The sequence below is a fragment of the Python bivittatus genome, unplaced genomic scaffold (assembly GCF_059951505.1).
Source record: "Python bivittatus isolate LINGU-HERP-01145 unplaced genomic scaffold, Pbiv_v1 ctg000330_np1212, whole genome shotgun sequence".
NCBI lineage: Eukaryota > Metazoa > Chordata > Lepidosauria > Squamata > Pythonidae > Python > Python bivittatus.
The window spans coordinates 54,168,947-54,188,499 of NW_028277058.1; the positions used below are offsets into that span (position 1 = coordinate 54,168,947).

General features: G+C 39.5%; 1 protein-coding gene across 2 annotated transcripts in view; it reads left to right on the plus strand.

Moving 5' to 3' along the window:
* Nucleotides 1-2,864: 2,864 nt before the first annotated feature.
* The window catches only part of SLCO1C1 (solute carrier organic anion transporter family member 1C1), a 32,139-nt gene continuing 15,450 nt past the window's right edge, over nt 2,865-19,553 (plus strand). The window contains exons 1-9 of one of the 2 annotated variants that reach the window (XM_007420935.2): nt 2,865-2,993; nt 8,235-8,376; nt 8,488-8,620; nt 10,309-10,430; nt 11,831-11,977; nt 14,322-14,420; nt 14,949-15,185; nt 17,412-17,576; nt 19,162-19,357. In XM_007420935.2, coding sequence (XP_007420997.1) covers nt 2,865-2,993; nt 8,235-8,376; nt 8,488-8,620; nt 10,309-10,430; nt 11,831-11,977; nt 14,322-14,420; nt 14,949-15,185; nt 17,412-17,576; nt 19,162-19,357 — 1,370 coding nt within the window. The remainder of the gene's footprint in view (nt 2,994-8,234; nt 8,377-8,487; nt 8,621-10,308; nt 10,431-11,830; nt 11,978-14,321; nt 14,421-14,948; nt 15,186-17,411; nt 17,577-19,161; nt 19,358-19,553) is intronic. The other variant, XM_007420936.2, reaches the window with a different exon arrangement.

The window sequence follows — 19,553 nt, forward strand, 5'->3', positions numbered from 1 at the left end:
GCAAAATTCAGAAAAGTGGGAATTTTGCATGATTGCTAAATTAAAGTATTTGGACTGCGTTTGGAAATGCAACATATGATTCATTTACATGCAAACACAATTGAACATCTTTCCTATTCTTAGTGTAGGATTGCAGTACAGCTGGCTTGAAAACATCTGGGTTTGCTTTCCTTTCTGAGGATAATACCTAAGGGAAAAAAAGAAAAAAGAAAAGAAAAGAAAAAGCAGGATTCTATAAAGAAAGGTATATCTGGATTTTCCAAAATAAATGAGTGAATGAGTGAATGGTGTCAAAGATAGTATGAGGCAATCCACATTTTCATTCCTCTTTTCCCCTTTCTTAAAAATAACAATAGCCCAACAACAACAACTGAAGTTCAGTATACTAGTTCAGTATACCATAGACAGATGGCATATATCCAACAGATAATCTGAGGAGGCAGGGGAAGAGAAAGAGTTATACAGAAAGCCTTCAGTGTAAGCAAAGAGTTTCTTCATTCTACCCACTCTCTTTCTCTTGTTTGGTATGTTCTTCCCCTTTAAGTCTTTGATTTCATGGGAACCAGCAATTAAGAAAATCAGGTCTTTAGAAAGAGAGAGAGAGAGAGAGTAAAAAAGAGAGAGAAAGCTTTGTCACATGCATTCTGTCAAAGTTGCTGCCTGTTTAGAGAGAAGGATCTCAAGAACATTTAACCATTTCCATTGCTTGGATTTTGGGGTCTCCTGGAATTTGCAAAAGAGGAGGGAAAAGACTGACGCAAAGATGTAGAGGTGATCTGGATCAAAACAATAATAACAAAAGATACTAATCGTACTGGAAAGTAAATACCTGTTTCCCCTCCCCTTTCTTTTGCTTGTCTTGTTTTCCTACCTCCAGATATAAGATCTACCTCTGGCTGTGGTTTCCCTCAACAACATTCCACCTAACATCTAGGAGAAAGGAGTATCCATATTTGTTTCTGAATTCACCTTCATGAAGGTAACTTCTAAGAAATGAAGGCTGGTGAGGTAAGGAATGTGGAAATAGTTGCGGTTTTAGTATTTTGTGTGTTAATGTAATATTTTGGGGAAAACTGAACTTCAAAGTCTATTCTTCAGGGTAAGGGGAACCTTTAAAAAAAAAAACCACACTGTTTTTAAAGTAGTATCTACATATATGTAATTATTGCTATTTTGATTATCAGTCGTAGTAGTAGAACAGTGGGTTTCTTCAACAGTTCTTCAGAACAATGTGCTCTGAGAACATTCAGAGATCCTCTGCCTTTAAATTCATAGGAGTTTGATTCTCTTAATTAGCAAAGATCATCTGTATTGGCTCAAGTGTATTAGGAACACAATCCAGGAAAATGTAATGAAATATCATGTAAAGCCAGAGTGTGATTTCAGCACAACTTATTTGCAGGAAAGATTCTCAGCTTACATTCAAAGCTTTGTGCAACATTTGTGTATTTTTAAACAACTTGTCTTGCTTCACGAATTTTGTAACTATAGCTGCATCAGATCCATTCACTCTGATTTGGTAGTCTTGAAGATGCATAGTTTATATTCTTCAACACTATTCTTGGTGTCAGCTTCATGTCAGGCCTTATTCTGGTGATGTCCAAAAGGTATCAAGACTGGCGTGAACCTCCATCATGCCATGAAAAAGATACTAACATGGGCTATGTGGCATATAGGCAGATCTTATAGATCTCCTTTCTGTCACCTTCTAGATAGGTTGAAGCTACAGCTCCCAAAATTCCAACCCTATGTCCAAGACATTTGGAGGACGCCAACTTTGGAATCAATATTAGGGAAAAATCTTTACAAAACCCATATACTCATGTAAATCATGCACCAATATGCCTAACAGTAAAGGAAATTCTTTGCAAAATCTGTTCACCAAAGGCAAAATGACCTGTATGTTTGAAAGATACTCACTTTATGTGAGCTACTACAAAAAATTCTCAAGTTTGATTAACCAACTTTGATAGATGAGAAATGGAGAGAAATGGAAATTTAGAGGTTTTCCAACCAAAAGAAACCAAACATGAGAGATTTCCCTACTGCATGGTGTACCAGAAGACAGGTCCATGCATCAGGAAATGTCCAAACTAGAATATGAATAACTCCATTTGCACAACATGCTTAAACACATTACTGAATTAATACACTTTCTGTTCCTGCAAAACACTTTAAACCATACACTAACCACTTAAGATCAATTCATGCAAGGGAAAAGAGGAAAAGAAATAAAATCCTATATCTAGTTTATGCTAACACTGCTTCCTATACCTCTCAATACTTTTCTATCTTGGCAAACCATTCTGTCTTCCCCTTTCTTTTCCTTTTGTTATTTGAACTTCTCTGTTCTCCCTTTTTCAGTTTCTCCTCAACTTCATCCAATCACAACTTTCTCATTCTTTCCTTTCTCTCAGTTGATTCACTCTTCCTTTATATGTTCAGTTTATGATTCAATCCTCATTTCTTCTCTCTCTCTTCCACCCATTTTCCTTTCCAAGCATATTGCTCTTCCCGGATTGCACACATGAACTTTGGGGGGGGGGGGAGCCATAATATATAACACTATTAAATGAAAACCTCTTAAAATTAAGCAGTATCAGTTAATCAAAATATGGCAGTGAACTGTGAAATCAAATTCAACTGTCTTCAAAGCACTCTGGAAAGCTAACAATAGAATAGTCCCAAGGAGGAATTCCACTAATTTGGGGGTTTCATTAGAAATCTCATTCCCTGTTGCCCATGAATTATCTTTTTTTAATGGACCAAAGTACACTGACTAAAAAGATTGTCATAACTTTAGGGCAGTTCCTCAAATAACTTGGTGCAATGTATTTCAGACTGATTGAAAGGGAATACCCAAGATGGAGAATTCATCCAAAGAGAACACTCAGCTCTTCTCAAAAACCACAGTACTGTCCATTGACAGATCTTCATCAAGGTCAGAATCTTCCAATGCAAAGGAAAAAGGAACATTATGTGGAGGAATGAAGGTATAGTTAAAGCCTGGAACTGTGAAAGTAGCTCTTTAAAGTAGCTGAGAACTTCCTGGGTGTATTTTTTTCCTTATGTTTTTCAATCCAGCCTTTTTTTTTCCTCTGTTGCTTTAGAATTTAGCCCTAATGAATTTGGTAGGACTAACATTCCCTCACTCCATCTAAAAGGTTGCAACCTTTTATGACTTTTTCTTCTACTGGTTTCAAAGAACCTAACAAACTTTTATGTAGGAAAACCCTTTAACCTAAGATAGTTATAATTTTTCAAAAAGATTGTGGATTCTAGATAATGCTATGTCAAAATTTCTTCCGCTTAGAGACTTCTTTTGTGTTTTTTCATTGTATTCTCAGAGTGCTTGAGAATTCGTTCTAACTTTCTCTTGGTATTGTTTCTCAGTTTGCTTTGCTTTTGGGGGACACAGGCAGTATTGCTGTTGGTGTTTTTCTTGCTCATCTTTCTATCATTCTGAAATTTCCCTGGCTGTCTACATTTCTCAAATTGAAAACGCCAAGGATACATGTCTCATAATGTTGGCCTTGTGAGGTAGTCCAGACAAGAAGCACACCCAGAAGTACTAGCTCTAACTTTATGTAAGGTTACATTAACAGAATCTTGCAAGTCTGAAACTACATCTCTCCCCCTTGCCTTTACAGTCCACAAAACTAGGGAGGGTCCCTTCTGAGGTGTTTGCCACACCCACATTCCTTCTGTGGGCTCAGCTGCCTCTTCTCTGACCATTGTCTAGTCTGCAGCTCTCCTTCTGGTCTCCCAAAGTCATTCCCACATACCATTACACATGACGCTTTCCTTTGGGGTTTTATGAGAAGCCAGGGATGCTGCAGACTGCTGGAATACAGTGAAAGTGCAGACTGGAGTCCGGATTGCTGAGAATACAGAGAAAGGCAGCACATTCATATTGTACATACACTATAATTAGCAAATTCGGTGAAAGAAATTAAACATCTTTATCATTTATTTGACTGTGCATTGTTATTGGCATAACCAAATCAACTAGAGCAGTGTTTCTCAACTTAGGCAAGTTCCAGGTATGTGGACTCTAATTCCCAGAATTCTCAGCAGTGGCTAAGCTGGCTGGGAAATTCTGGGAGTTGAAGTTCACACATCTGGAAGCTACCATGGTTAAGAAACACTGAACTAGAGCCCTGAGGGAGAAACTTCTTATTGTCTCACACCTCCAGGAGGTGAGGGAGCCAGAGTTAGAAGATGCTACTTCTCAGTGGCTGATGAGTGCTGAGAAACCATCTCCCTGAAGAGACCAGGCTAGGTCCCTCCTTGATGGCTTTCAGAAGGCTATTAAAAACTGAGTTTTTCCCAAAAGTATCCCAGTGAGGCCTACCTACTACACCATCTTTTATTTTATTTTTTTACTTCTATCTTTGTATTTTTATTATTATTCTATGTGTTGGTCCTTAATTTTAGGTTTTCAATTATTTCTGTTGTTTTAATCATACCATGGATGTTTGAATTTCTGGAATATCTGGTAAACCACCAGGATTCATGAGATTGCAACAAGATATAAATTCAACAAAACAAACAAATGACTGAAGACTCAAAATTTCACTTTCTCAGGAGGGCTTGCTACTTAAATCCCAAGAGCACCTTTGACAGAAAATGGTCTCAGTCTTCTCAAATCACTGGGCAGACTGGGACTTAACTATGTCTCTTCTTTGAAGAATTAAAAGCATGTTGTGTTCATTAAACTTGCCTTATGGACAAATTTGATCATTCTCTCTCTGCTTTCTTCAAGATAATCCAGTTCTCTCAATGAATAAACCTTCACTATGCTATTTTAAAAAGTGGCTTATTACCTCCAAAAATAGGTAATTATATTAGAGAGCAAAATTTCCTCCCCCTTTGGAAGTGAGCTGGCTAATGAACTAAGAGGAAAACTCGAAGTTTTTTCCCCTTCACTGCTTTTAACACTAACAGCCTTAATAGAAATGTATTTTTGGCTGAAGTGACCTTTTCTTTTTTTTTTTTGTATTGGATATTGAGTTGGCCACACACAAAATGATCTCCTCTCCCAAATCTCCCCAAACCCATTGGAATCTTGGCTCCACCCCCATATCCAGAGGTCTCTGCCCACAAGCCACATTCAATAGCGGAACTCTTTTTGGAAGACTTGGCAGCCCTGATGTTGGGAAACAGACAAATATCACCATGCAGGAAACTTATTCAGCATTTTTTCCTACCAATTGTTCATTCAGATGGATGAAACAAATGGGTTTTTGTAACTTTTTTTTTTTGAGAGAAGAGATTTTCAGTTAAATTCTCATGGGTGAAAGGTGCTGCTCTTGCACTTAGTTATAAGATAACCAAAAGGTATGTCTGAATGTTCTGTCTTTTATTGTACAATCCTCTCTCCAACAGTTTGCTACTTCCCATATTTCACCATTCATTGACTGCTTGCTTGCTTGATTGATTGATTAGGTGCCATCAAGTCAGTGTCAACTCTTAACAACCACATAGGTAGATTTTCTCCATTACGATCTGTCCTAACCTGGTTTTTCAGGTCTTCCAACAGTGTAATTGAGTCCATCCACCTTGCTGCTGGTCATCCTCTTTTCTTTCCTTCCATCTTTCCTAGCATTAGAGCCATCTCTAGAGAGCTAGGTCTTCACATCATGTGTCCAAAGTAGGATAATTTGAGCCTGGTCATTTGTGTTCCCTTGAATGAGAACTCTGCATTGATTTGTTCAATGATCTGTTTATTTGTTTTCTTGGGTGTCCATGGTATTCTCAAGTTTTCTCCAACACCAAAGTTCAAAAGCGTCAAAGCTCTTCCTATCCTGCTTCTTCAAAGCCCAATATTTCACCATATATAGCTGTTAAACTGTTGGACTAGGAGTAAGGAGATCTATTTTCAAATCCAATCTCCACCATGAGAGTTCATGGGGTGACTTTGGGTCAGTCCTTAATTCTTCCTCCAAAGTATTTCATAAGGTGGTGGTTGTAGTAAAAATTGGAAGAAGTACAAAGTGCCCTGAGCTTCTTGAGGGAAATGGGAATATACTGTAAATCTAATAAACAAATAACAAATTAAATCATGAGATTACTCTCCCATGGGTTCCCCCCCCCCATATTGGAAATGTGAGCAGCTAAGGAAGCTACAAAGTAATAAGAAAATGTAAAACAAAACAAAACACAAGCACCAGCAGGAGCAGGAGCAGGAGCAGGAGCAGGAGCAGGAGCAGGAGCAGGAGCAGGAGCAGGAGCAGGAGCAGGAGCAGGAGCAGGAGCAGGAGCAGGAGCATCCTTTGCCACCTTCAATAATAAAATAAGAACAGAACATAACCCAGGGGAAATTTGAAATAAATTCTCAACCACCCTGAGATGAAAGGTAGAAGACTGTTTTGCAGGAAAAGAAAACTTTAGAGAAATTGCCAGGCAAAATTCAGCTCAGAATGACTGACAATGATTATGTAACTGACTGACTGATTATGTGCCATCAAGCTGGTGTCAACTTTTATTGGCTACATTAGATAGATTTTCTCCAGGAGGATCTGTCCCGAACCTGGTCCTTCCAGTCTTCCAACAGTGCACCCATCACTGCTGTAACGGAGTTCATCCACCTTGCTGCTGGGCATCATCTTCTCTTTCCTTCCACCTTTCCCGTCATTACAGCCTTCTCTAGAGAGCTGGGTTTTCACACAATATGTCCAAAGTATGATCATTTGAGTCTGGTCATTTGTGCCACAAGTGAGAACTCTGGCTTGATTTGTTCAATTAAATGATTAAGAGCCTGAACATACAGTACTTTAGACAGTTTGCTTTCACCAAGCAAGATAACCCATGGCAACCAGAGAGTGAAAAGACAGGGAACCTCCTCTTTATGCATAAACCTTCATAGCACTGATTTCCAGATCCAGTTGGCTCTACCTAAAATGAATTGATCTAATTTCCAAGATTTAAAAGCAGTGAAAATTTGCCACCTTGATGAGAGGATAATACTTGAATAATTGCTTGCTTTGATGATTTGCTTCTTGTTAAAACTGTTCTTCACAATTCAGTTAAAATAAAACATTCCTGGGTGTGAGAAGAACGTTTTTGGAATTGACAACTCTAGTCAATCGTACTTTGGCTAAAGATGTGCTTTGCAGTTTATGCTCAGGTTCGTAAGATATTTAAACATTAAGGCAGACATCTGATTAAATCCAACATTAACACTGATTTCAGATTCATTGTTGATTATTAACTTCAGGGAATTCAAAGGCTGAATGTTCATTACAAATAAAGTTTATGGAATTGGGGTTGGGTAATGCCATCATATGATTTTTTTATCCAAAAATAAATGCTATCATGTTTCATGGAAGTTATTTCCTAATAATATTTTGTTTGTACAGCCTTGTATCTGCAGTGAGTAGTAAGACAGTCTGAATTCAATGAGAATTTATGCCAAGTTTTCAGTGATCACATCTTATTATACTAGTATGCTGCCAAATTAATTCTTCTTGGCCTTCTCATCTTACAAACTGTAACTCCTGCTTAGCGTTATTTATAAATTTTGGCAGAAATAAGATCCTTATGAATATTTGCGGGCATTGCTTTGATGTACACATCATCATTATCTGATATTCTACTATAGGGAGTCCTCACTTACCAACTGCCTTGTTAAGTGACTGTTCAAAGTTACAATGGTGTAAAAAAACAACAACTTTGCAACCAATCCTTGCATTTGTGACTGCTGCAGCATCCTGCAGTCACTTGATCACCAGTCATGTGCTTCACAACCGGCTTCCAACAAGCCAGGTTAATGGAGAATGTGGAAGTAAAATCACAAGTCACGTTCACGTGATGTTTCACTTAACAACCATGGTGATTTGCTTAACAGTTGAATGGGAAGTGACGTTGTAAGCCCACGATTACATGATTTTCTGCTTAGTGACCACCACACTTAGTGATGGAGTTGCCAGTCCCATTTGTGATCACTAAGCGAGGACTATCGATGCACCATTCTCAAACTGTGAGCAAGCACTTATTCAATAGGAAAAGGTGTTTTGTTCATAAGTTTCTCTAACACACACACTTTTGCATGTATTTGGGGGTTGTCACTTACATCACAAATTTCAAAAAGTGCAGCATTGAGTTTGTACCTATGTTCTAGACCTAGGTCTAAAGTCACTCTACTGACCAGAAAGTTCTGATGAACCAAATTTCACACCTATTTTGAACAGTTGAATTCAAAATTCTTTAGCACTATTTGTTTTTTTTAACAGATTTTTCTCGGTGCATTGTCATTTGTTTACTTTGCAAAAACTCTCTCAGGAAGCTACCTGAAAAGTACCATCACTCAAATAGAAAGAAGATTTGATATCCCTTCTTCTTTAGTTGGCCTCATCGATGGGAGTTTTGAAATTGGTACGTTATATACGCAATCTTTTCCATATTTTGCAAATAGGTTAACAGTGTGTTTTTAGGCCTGATGGACAGTCTTCTCCATCTTAATCATTCTTTCTATTTTTCTTAAAGGGAACCTTTTAATAATAATTCTGGTGAGCTACTTTGGAGCCAAACTTCACAGACCAAAAATAATTGGAGCTGGGTGCATCATTATGTCACTGGGGACATTTCTGATTGCCCTGCCACAGTTCTTTATGGGACAGTAAGTATAATGGTTAATCATTTAGATTTAAAATTTCAGCAACAGATAAATACAAGGCTCATTTTCTATGATAGCATTTTTTAAAATGATCTGCTAAGAAAGGCATTTTAGTAAGAGAATAAGAATCTCTCCAAAAATGGGTCAAAATATTTTTTTTTTTCCCTGTAGGATTCAAATTCATTTTGTAAGTATAGGCTAGGAAATGCCGCATGGAGCATTGGAACTTTTGGATATCCTGCCTTACAATAGTGTTTCTCAACCTTGGCAACTTCAATGTGTGTGGACTTCAACTCCCAGAATTCCCCAGCCAGCATGCTTTACAAGAGGGAGAAATGCAAAACTTATCAAAATTCCAAGAAAGGCAATAAAGATGATCAGGGAACTAGAAATAAAGTCTTACAAAGAGAGACTGGGGGAATTGAGAATGTTTAAAAGATGTCTACAGGTAGTCCTCGGGTTACGACGGCAATTGGGACTGGGACTGTCGTTACTAAGCAACAGAGTTGTAAACTGTGATGTCATGTGATCACGTCACTTAGTGATGGCAATTCCGGCAGTCCCAGTTGCTGTCATTAAATGAGGACTACACAGGTCATTAAGCAAGGACCTCATGTGAGCATGACTTTCAACTTCCTGCCAGCTTTCCCATTAACTTTGCTTGTGGGAAGCCGGCAGGGAACGTAGGAAATCGTGATCACATGATTGCAGCTTGCTGTGATGTAATCGCAAGCCAGGCACCGAGTGCCTGGATCACAATCACATGACCATGGGGACGCTGCAACAGCCAGAACTCTGAGGACCAATCATAAGACCTCCTCATTCAGTGCTGTTGTAACTTTGAACAGTCACTGAACAAATGGTCGTAACCAAAGACTACCTGTAATAGCACCTTTTAAATACTATAGAGGTTGTTGTATAGGGGTAGGCCAAGAAGACCTGTCAGATTTCTTTCATCTGGCCACATTGTAAGAGGACTATGCCAGCATGAAATCTGCTGTCCCTGTTAAGGATCCCATCCTCTTTCTATCTACTTGCGTCTATTTTCACTCTACCCCCCTGCCTGCCTTCCTCCTATAGTAATGAATGAGAAATTGTATACTCCTTGAAGGTGTCCCTGAATGGATTTGGAATAAGAGGGAAATGCTACTTTACACTGATGCAGCTAAGGTCAACTTAAAGCTCCCTCATCCAGGGCTAGAGATCAATAGCTCAAGTCATCCTATAACGTAAGAGGATAGATATTGAAGGAACATCAAACTTCTTGATGATAAAGAGCAAGTGGACAATGGGACTCATTTTCTAGGGGATCGATACACTTTTCATTGCTGGAGCAGAGATTGGAAACCCATCTAGCCAATGGGTTTGAGTCTGGCTCTGAATTTTCTGCACTGAAACAAAAGTTGCTGAACAAACTGACCTAGCAGACTCCTCCCAACTCCATGATCTTTTGGTTGCCTTATGCAAATGTCCACTGGCAACCACCTGACCAGCATCTTCTCGCTGATCATACAGATTCAGTTCCTCGTGGCAGGGAAAGCCTAACTTCTGTCCTTCTATAAAGCTGTTTCTTGGAGTGGCATTTTGAGAACTGGGCCCTGAATAGGTCTTTGGAATAAATTAGAGAAGTAACTTTTCCTCCAATTTTCATAGGTGGGATCCTTGTAAGGAAACTGTTGGTTTTTACACAGCTATAGGTATGAGGTATTTTCTTCCTCCTCCAATTCAACTATCAGCATCTCCCCATGTCTGCAGGATCAAAACCAAATACGAGTCTCAGGCTTGGAAAGATCTCAGACAAAAATCCAGGCAGGTAAGTAAGTATTTAAAAACAAGATCAGCAACATACTTCCTGTGGGCTTCAAAAAAAATCTGAAGTTTAAACTTGGTTGGGCTTGGATGCTCTGATTCTCTTGAACATTCCACTCGAAATGTGGAAGGAGAAGATTTAGCCTCCCTAAAACTATCTTTGTCCTAATACTAGCATTTTCTGGAGGAGAAGAAATAAAGAAGGCAATTGTAACACCAATTTAAACCCAGCTCCTATAGCCCCTGAGAATTCCATCAAGATTTGTAACAGCATTGGGAATGAAATTAACTTATTTTACCATCTTAATTTTAATTTTGCCTTGCATATATGGGCAGCTACAGGTGGGCAGGAGAAGGGCAAGTAATATTCCGTATAACATGACATCATAGCTCAGTCATTTGTATGATGACATCATGATGTACTCACCATCATTCTGGCATCATTGTAGCCTCTAATTGGATACTTATGGTTGTATTATGGATAGTATCTAGATCAGTGTTTCTCAAACTTGGCAACTTTAAGACATGTGGACTTCAACTCCCAGAATTCCCCAGCCAGCTGGGAGCTGAAGTCCACATGTCTTAAAGTTGCCAAGTTTGAGAAACACTGATCTAGATTATTTCATTGCTCTCTGCAATCCATGCTCTTTCTGTTGAATTGTGGATTTTTTAATTATTTGTTTGTTTGTCAAATTTATATGGCCACCCATCTCATGAAAAGTGACTCTGGGTGGCATACAACAAGATGGTAAAAAAGTTAGTATATAATCATTATTAAAAATATTTAGAAATATTTAGGAAAAAAACACAAGGCTCAGAGAGAATAGCAGATGTTAATAACAATGGAGCCACCTCAGTATCTCACCAGTCCCCTGAGGCCTCCATACCTGATGGCATAACCAGGTCTTGTGGGACTTCCGGAAGGTGTTATACATGCCCGTCGGAATGTGTTCATTGGAAAATAAATTTCATTTCTCCTCCTCCTTCCAGTTCTTTTTTAGTGTAAGCCAGTTCAGTCATGACCTACTTGGGAAATCAGCTTTCTGATAAATGAAAGTAATCAAAGTTAATACTAAGACAAGGACAGGTTTTGAATAGCCTTTCTGCCATTTATTCAATGGGTATGTGGATGTTAAGGTCTCTCTCCACTCACACCCTCCGGATGACTTCATGGACATGTCCATGTAGTTTTCTTGGTAACAGTACAGTAATAATTTGCCTCTGCCATCTTTCAGGATCATTTCCCAGTCTAACCTACAGCCCTGGAATTTCTTAGTGGTCCCCCATCCAGGAATTCACTAGGGCACCTAGCTGGTTATACATATATTCTAAGCAACAGGGGTCTTGTTGTTTCTGTGAATGTTATCAAAAAGCAACTCTCAGCTTCTTGGTTTGTGTGTCCAGGGTGTGAAAAAGAAGCTGGTATTTCCATGTGGATCTACGTTTTTCTGGGAAACCTACTACGGGGAATAGGAGAAACACCAATTCAGCCTTTGGGAATCGCATACATTGATGACTACACCCCAGAAGAGAGTGCACCTTTTTACATTGGTATTGTTGAAGAAAAAAATGATAATTCTCTCTCTTCTTCTTCTCCTTGTCTAACTAAAGCAATTCTTCCATTTATGCAAAGATAGCTTTGATAGATCAGACCAAGGGCCCTATTCATGGTTTCAGCCAGAAATGATGACACAGTGGAAGTGCGATTCAGAGGAGAGAACTACTGTTAAGTGCAGCTTCTGTGAGCAAAGCTATGTTGATCATGTTGGGCTTCAGGGTTTAGTGACTGTGGTCTAGACAACAGATGCCCTGATGTTTTGCTGTCCACAGTCCACAGGCAACTGAGCAGGGACTGACTGGGCTCCTGACCTCTGGTTGGTTTTTAGCCAAGCTGGTTTCCAGTTGGTGCAGGCTGGTGAGGACTGGTCTCTGATTGGTTCTTTGTTTGTATTAGACTTGATTAGTCATTTTGGTAGTGCTGGTTCCTGATTGGTCCTTTGTTCATGCCAGCTTCTGATAGGTCATGTTTGGAGTCCTGCTTCCTGATTGGTTCTTTGTGCTGGATTCTGTTTTGTTAGTCTAAGCAGCTAATTTCTGATTGGGTCCTTGTCCGGGCAAGGTTCTGATTTGCCCATTTTGGGGGGCTGGTTTCTAGTTGGTCCTATTGGTCCGTAAAAGGCTACACCAGTATTATGATGATCATACTGCGAATGAGTGAATAATTGGACACTAGCTATGAGAAAGAGCCCAGTTATCATAGAAATACAGAATGTAAGGGCTGGAGATCTAGGAGACCATCTATTTCAACCCTCTGCCCAGTGCAGGAATCAACTACTACTACAGTATTCTGTGTGTATTTATTCCACACCACTGGCTCTTTAAAGACTCTAGCAGAAGTTGCCCATAAAACAATAAAACCAAGGTACATAATAACATCCCCACCTCTAATGAAGCTCAACATCCAATAATGACTGCCGTTCTCCTCATGCAAGCGTTTTGTTTTCAGAGCGATCTGAAAGGTTGTTAGGGAGAACATCGTGGAAGTAAGGTGTTCCAATGTAGCGGGGCATATTCAGAGAAACCCAAGTTCTAATTCACCTCTCCCAGTCCCATGCTGGCCAAAGGAACTGGACAGGTTATTTCTACTTGAAGCAAGCAGTCCCACCAAACCCATAAAGGGCTATATAAAACCAGCACTTTCAATTGTGCTTAGTGGAACCAATTATGATCAGGAAAAAGGAAGGTTTGAGGCATCCAAAGCTGTAAAAATTAATTTATTTCAAACTCATATGGGAATGGTGCATACATGAATATGGTTTAACCAATGGCTTCTGAAACTATGGAGAGGATTTCTGCAATGTCCTTGACATGGGGCTGCTCTTGAAGAACATCCAGAATCTCCAGCTGGTCCAAAATGTGGGAGCTTTAAGGGTGCCCCTCAGTGCATAGCCCGCAACCCACACTGGCTCCCGATATGGTTCTGGGTGGAATCCAAGGTGCTGGTTGTCACCTTATGGCATGGAGCTGGGTCATCTGCAAGACCACTCTCCTCAATGGTTTCTACCCATCCTATCAGATCCAACTGGAGAGGCATGCCGTGGGCCCATCAATTAAAGAACGTCATCTTGGGGAACCCAGAAAGCAGGCCTTTTCTGTGACAGTCCCTGCCCTTTACAAAACCATGCCACCCAACATTAGATTGGCCCCGACTCTGCCTTCTGAAAAGCTTTATAGACCTGAACATATTCCTAGGCATGAGAGTTGGGAAGTTAGCTGGAGCCCATGGGGTGTTCTTAGTTTATTCGATTTATTTTCATCTTTTCATCTATATCTCCATTGTAGATTTCATATGTTTCGGCTGTTAGTTTGCGGGGTGTTTTTATCTGCTGCTAGCCGCCCAGAGTCGCTCGGGTGAGATGGGTGGCTAATTCAAGAGATAAGATAATAAATAAATAAAGCATTGCATGATAACCCTGCCTTTCAGCATGAGCACAGGAAGAAGTGAACAAAAGTGGGGACACAGTTTATTAAGAGGTTGGCCTTTTAAAAAAAAAAAAAAGCAGTTGTCCTTTTTTAGTTCTCTAGGTGATTCTTCTTCAAAAGATTTATAGTGTTGGCTTTTTTGTTGTACCTTTTATAAACGTTGGTTTTAACATACTAGGAAAACAGACCCCTTTCAGGTTTAGTTATTCAAATTGGCTTTGTTGATTTTATAGATGTAATGCTTATAACTCTGTGTTATATATTACTGACTGTCCTCATAGTTGTATGCATGCTTCACTGTATTTTACTATTTTCTTTTGCTTTCTTTTGACCAAATTAAAGTTTTTCTCTCTCTTCGAAAGATCAAACTGAATTCTCTTTGATCTAATCTGCCTTTCCACTTTCTTTGCAGGATGTGTTCAGACCGTTGCAATTATAGGCCCCATTTTTGGGTTTCTTTTGGGATCCTTATGTGCCAAGCTGTATGTGGACATTGGCTTCGTAGACATGGGTGAGCATGAATGGCAGTCTTTGTCCATTTTGAAGTAGAAATGCCACAAGTTATTTTTGACCAAAAAAAAATTCAAACCACAAACTATGAAACAAGGAGTGGATAAACTTTTCTCACCTTGGAACCATGCTGGTATTTGTCTTCTGAAGTTGTAATGGGAAAGGCAGTGACATCACCGTGAATGTGTCCCCGGAGGAAGGCAATGACAACATTGTGGGGGTGCCTTGGTGCTGAAGTAGGTGAGACCAACAGGAAAAAGGAGAGAGATTCACAGAGACTTCTGCCTCCATATTAAAGGAGAAAAACTCCATTAAATGGAAACTGTAATTTGCTGGAAAATTATGGTACCAAACCACATTGCTGGAATTAAGGGGTGTGATTAGGAAGGGATGAAGCAGGTACAAAAACAGCAATTTAAGATCTACTGGTTGCCCAGCCTATCTTAATCCATCTCTGCTCAATATTAGAAATCATGCTGGTGTCTGAATAATTCGTACTGATTTAAAAGGCCTTCATTTCTCTCCTCAGGCAGCATACCCATCACTCACAAAGACCCACATTGGGTAGGAGCTTGGTGGCTTGGCTATTTAGTTGCTGGGTTAATCAGCATCCTTGCCGCGATCCCCTTCTGGTTCTTACCAAAGCATCTTCCAAGGCCAGAGACCCGAAAAGATTCTACTGAGCAATCCAAGTTCATCACTGAAGAAAGCAAGGAATGTTGCACCACCTACCAGAACCAAGTCAAATTTCTCAAGATGGCAAAAGGTGAGGGAAGCTGGCTAATTAGCTGATCCATAGATGGGCTTTGGATGTCATTTTCTACAGCACTAGTTTGGTTATTGTCTCAGCACCAAGTACTGCCTTGCTCTGAACATGAGAGTTGGTATAGATGATCTGGTGCCCTTCAGAAGTTTTGGAATGTAGTTCTCATAACTGCTTGCTATTGACCATTCAATCTAAAGCTAGTAAGTTTTGAAGTCCAAAATATCTGGAGGGCAACAGGTGACTTAAACCTAACTTAGGCAATGAGTGTAACCCAATTAATACATTGGCAATGGAGTCCTGAATGGATTCATCTTGAATTTTATATGGGTTGTGGTGACCACATGCTTAATTAAGCTGACATCCCAATGTATGTGAGCAGTTTAATGGAGATTTGATGCAGCAAAATTCAAAAACCTCCTAAATGACAAAAAGAAAAGGCAATATATTAAGAGTGCTGGTTTGATCATTTCTTTTACACACCTCACAATCACTGTAGCAATACAAAATAATAATCATAATCACTGCCCTCCCCTTTTTTAAATAAAATGTAAAAGCCATTTTCACTCTAACATAAACAGCTGTTACAAAACCATTTAACTGTATGGCAATAATTATTCAAGTTGGCCAGAAGAATAAGCACAAGAAATCTGAAATATAAGGAAATATAAGATTGCTGGCTCTCTCTAAATCCAGAATGATACCTCTATAATTTCTTCCGTATTATTTGCTGGATAATCTGCTTGAAGAGATGTGAATCCTGGTAAATTAATGGAGGCTGAATAGCAAACTGTATACACAACTAACAGTGTTAAAATCAGTCTGGTGAAGTACTATTATTTATAGGATAATGTCACCTCCAGGAAAGTTGGCAAGAGTCATGTCATTCCATCTGAGATGGTTCACTGAACACCAAGTATGTAACCTTCCAAGGTTACAGAATCTTGCAAGTCTGAAAGTACATCTCTTCCCCCTCATCTTTACAGTCTAAGAAACCAGGTTTGCCATGACCCCATTCCTTCTGCAGGCTAAGCTGCCTCTTATCTGTCCATTTCCTAGTCTGCAGCTCCTCCTCCTCCTCCTGTCTCTCAAGAACATTCTCACAGACCATTACAGTCATTAAGTTGGGGGGCAACTCTTAATGACCACACAGATAGATTTTCTCCTAGAGGATCTGTTTCCAAACATGTCTTCAGGTCTTCCAAAGTGCATCCATCGCTGCTGTAATTGATTCTATCCACTTTGCTGCTAGTCATCCTCTTCTTGTCTTTCCTTCCACCTTTCCCAGCATTATGGACTCCACAAGAAGCTAGGTCTTTGGACGATATGTCCATAGTATGATAATCTGAGCCTGGTCATCTGGGCCTCAAGTGAGAACTCTGGGTTGATTTGTTTGAAGATCCATTCATTTGTTTTCTTGGCCATCCATGGTATTCTCAGGAGTCTTGTCCAACACCAAAGTTCAAAACTGGCAATGCTCTTTCTACAGTATCTCATTTCTTCAAAGTTCACATATTTAGAATAGACAAACTGAAATTGACTATGGTTCCACAGACATCAGCAATTTTTGTTTAAGGACATTTCTACATGCAATTTTGCATAATACCAGGATTGTGATCCTATGACAATATCCCTGTTTGGCAGTTGTATCCATTTCTTTTCAGCCCAGCTGCACAGCAATCAGAAATAGTGTGGAGATGACTTTCTAGTGGAAACTCTGAAGCAACATGGAACTGCCCTCTCCTAGGTTTTCCTTCCTCCCACCAAAGGTTCAGCCACAATGGCATTTGACCAAGATGCTACCCTGTCTCCATAGTTCATTTAAATTATGAGCAGAGAAATGATGCCACAATGGCCTTTCCCCATTTTAGTACCTTGAGGATTTTTACAAATCATCAAACAGTAACCACATGGAAAGAGAGTGCATTGGACAAGTGCTGGTTTTGCTTCCCCATTGACCATCTGGAGGAAGCTCTGCTTATTTCACATGAATCACTCAGTGTTACAAGGTTAGCTGCACTGAGGACAGGTGAAGGTTGGTTTAAAAGTGTTTCTGGGGGGTTGGGGAAGTGAAAATAGGAGTAGTGTGGAAAGGATCTGAGTATGACTAAGTCTCCTTCCAGTTGTCCATGAACAGTTTTTACTTGTTCAACCTATTTTGGAACAAGTTTCCATCCACATTCATTTCTCACTTCTTTCTAACCAACAAGTATCCATTTTCTTTTGTAGAGTTCCTGCCATCCCTGAAAAGCCTCCTTGGAAATCCAGTTTACTTCTTATATCTTTGCTCCAGCATCATCCAACTCAATTCTCTCATTGGCATGGTGACGTATAAGCCAAAATATATTGAACAGCAGTTTGGACAATCATCTTCGAAGACCAATTTTGTCATAGGTATGTTTGAGGTTCTTGCATCTGGGAATGAAGCAGATACCACTTTGTTCTGGGTTTGATAAATAGAATATAGAAAAGATCCATAATCCAAGTTGCAGGTTGATGATGATGATGACAATGATTATGATATATGCCAGAAGGGGAAATTATTACTTGGAGGAGTTATTGTATTCATCCTTTTTAATTAATGTAATTTTATGTATCAAATCAAATTTATCATTCATCCTGGCTATATGTATGTGTCCCTTGGCACACTATGCCCCTCAAAGGCAAAAACAGCCCTTTGACTGAAAAAAACGGTTGCACAGCTGGGATACAGATACATAAACTCAACATAGCTCTATCTTCTTTTTCAGTCTGTCTTCGTCTGGCACAGCTACTGGGCCCTGCTTATTTTTGTAGCTGAGTAACTGAGAACACATCACTGCTTCTTGCAGCTAATTGTAGGCACAGGAGAATTCAGGGAAAGTTAGCATTAATTAGAAACAACTTTGGAGATCTTGTCCACCTCTAATTCCTAGGTGGTTGATGAAGGCAGCCTTTCAGGAAGGGAGCTCTTAAAACACCTATGTTAGGTTTCCCACTCTTGACAACTTCCAGAATTGTAGACTTCTACTCCATGACTGGAGAGTTCTGGAAGTCAAGGTCCATACCTCTGGAAGTTGCCAAGGTTGGATAAAATTGATCTTTGCCATATTAGGGCCAAATATCTGATGAAAGAAGATATTTAATTCTTCACAGATGATTAAGAGAAGTTGATTCTATTTGGTTGCAACTTAGAGATATTCTGTTGTTTATGACCACCTATTGTGTGCATTCCTTGAAGATAGGAAATGGTATTTTTTGGACTGCCACCTTTTAAATTGTAGTATAATTTGAGAATGCTGTTTCAAGTAAAGGCATTCAGAAACAATTCTTCTTACCCATAGCACAGTGCTTTCCATTGTATTTTAAGCTTTTCTTAGGGCTAAGCCTTCAGCTATGCATGAAACACTTTGGGATTGTGAACACAGAAGGAATAGAGTTTGTAAAGAATATGCAAAAGATTTACTGTTGTTAATGTACAACATAATAATACAAGTCATTAAAACAGATCCAGATAATAGTATATGCTAGGTTTAAAATGATTATGTAATATAGGGCAGATTAACTTGGAGCCCATGGGCTACATAGAGAGTCCCCCCCAAAACTTTTCTGCAGCCCCAAAAGTTCCCAGGACTGCACTGCCAAAATCTAGTGCCAGAGTATAGTGATGTAATTATTTGATTTTTGCTCACAAAGAACTAAAATGGGTATTTTCAGACTTAGTGCACCTATTTTACAGAGGAAAAAAGAACCCAGCCATCTCAACATTTCCACACACACCCCAAAAAGCTGAAAGATGTAGCTCTATATGTCATCAGAATCATAGCTCTTGTCTGCCCTAACCCAGCAGATATTAGGATTAAGTCAGAGGGCTCAATACACAAAAAATTCTGAAGGATGGGACAGAAGACGATGAGCAACACTTCTTGGCCAAATTCCTGTGGTTCCTAAAAATAAATTTATAATGGTATTCATTTGCTCCTTTGGGGGGACACTATAGGTCTCATCAACATTCCTGCTGTAGCTCTTGGGATCTTCTCAGGTGGCTTGATCATGAAGAAGTTCAGGCTGAATGTGTTGGGGGCAGCCAAACTTTCCTTGATCTCATCCTTCCTTGGTTACCTACTGCTCCTCACCCTTCTCACAACTGGTTGCAAGAATGCAGATGTGGCAGGTTTGACCATCTCCTATGAGGGGTAAGTACCACTGGACAGTGCTAGGAGATGGTTTACACTACAGTAGTTATCTTGCCAAATTACATGATTGTCCTCCGCAGTGCCTGCCAAAGTTTGGATGAGATTTCTGAATTTCTTTCCGTGGGAATGTGATCATCTTCTATAATAAATGGGTACTTTGTTGTTGTTGTTTAGTCGTTAAGTCCGGTCCGACTGT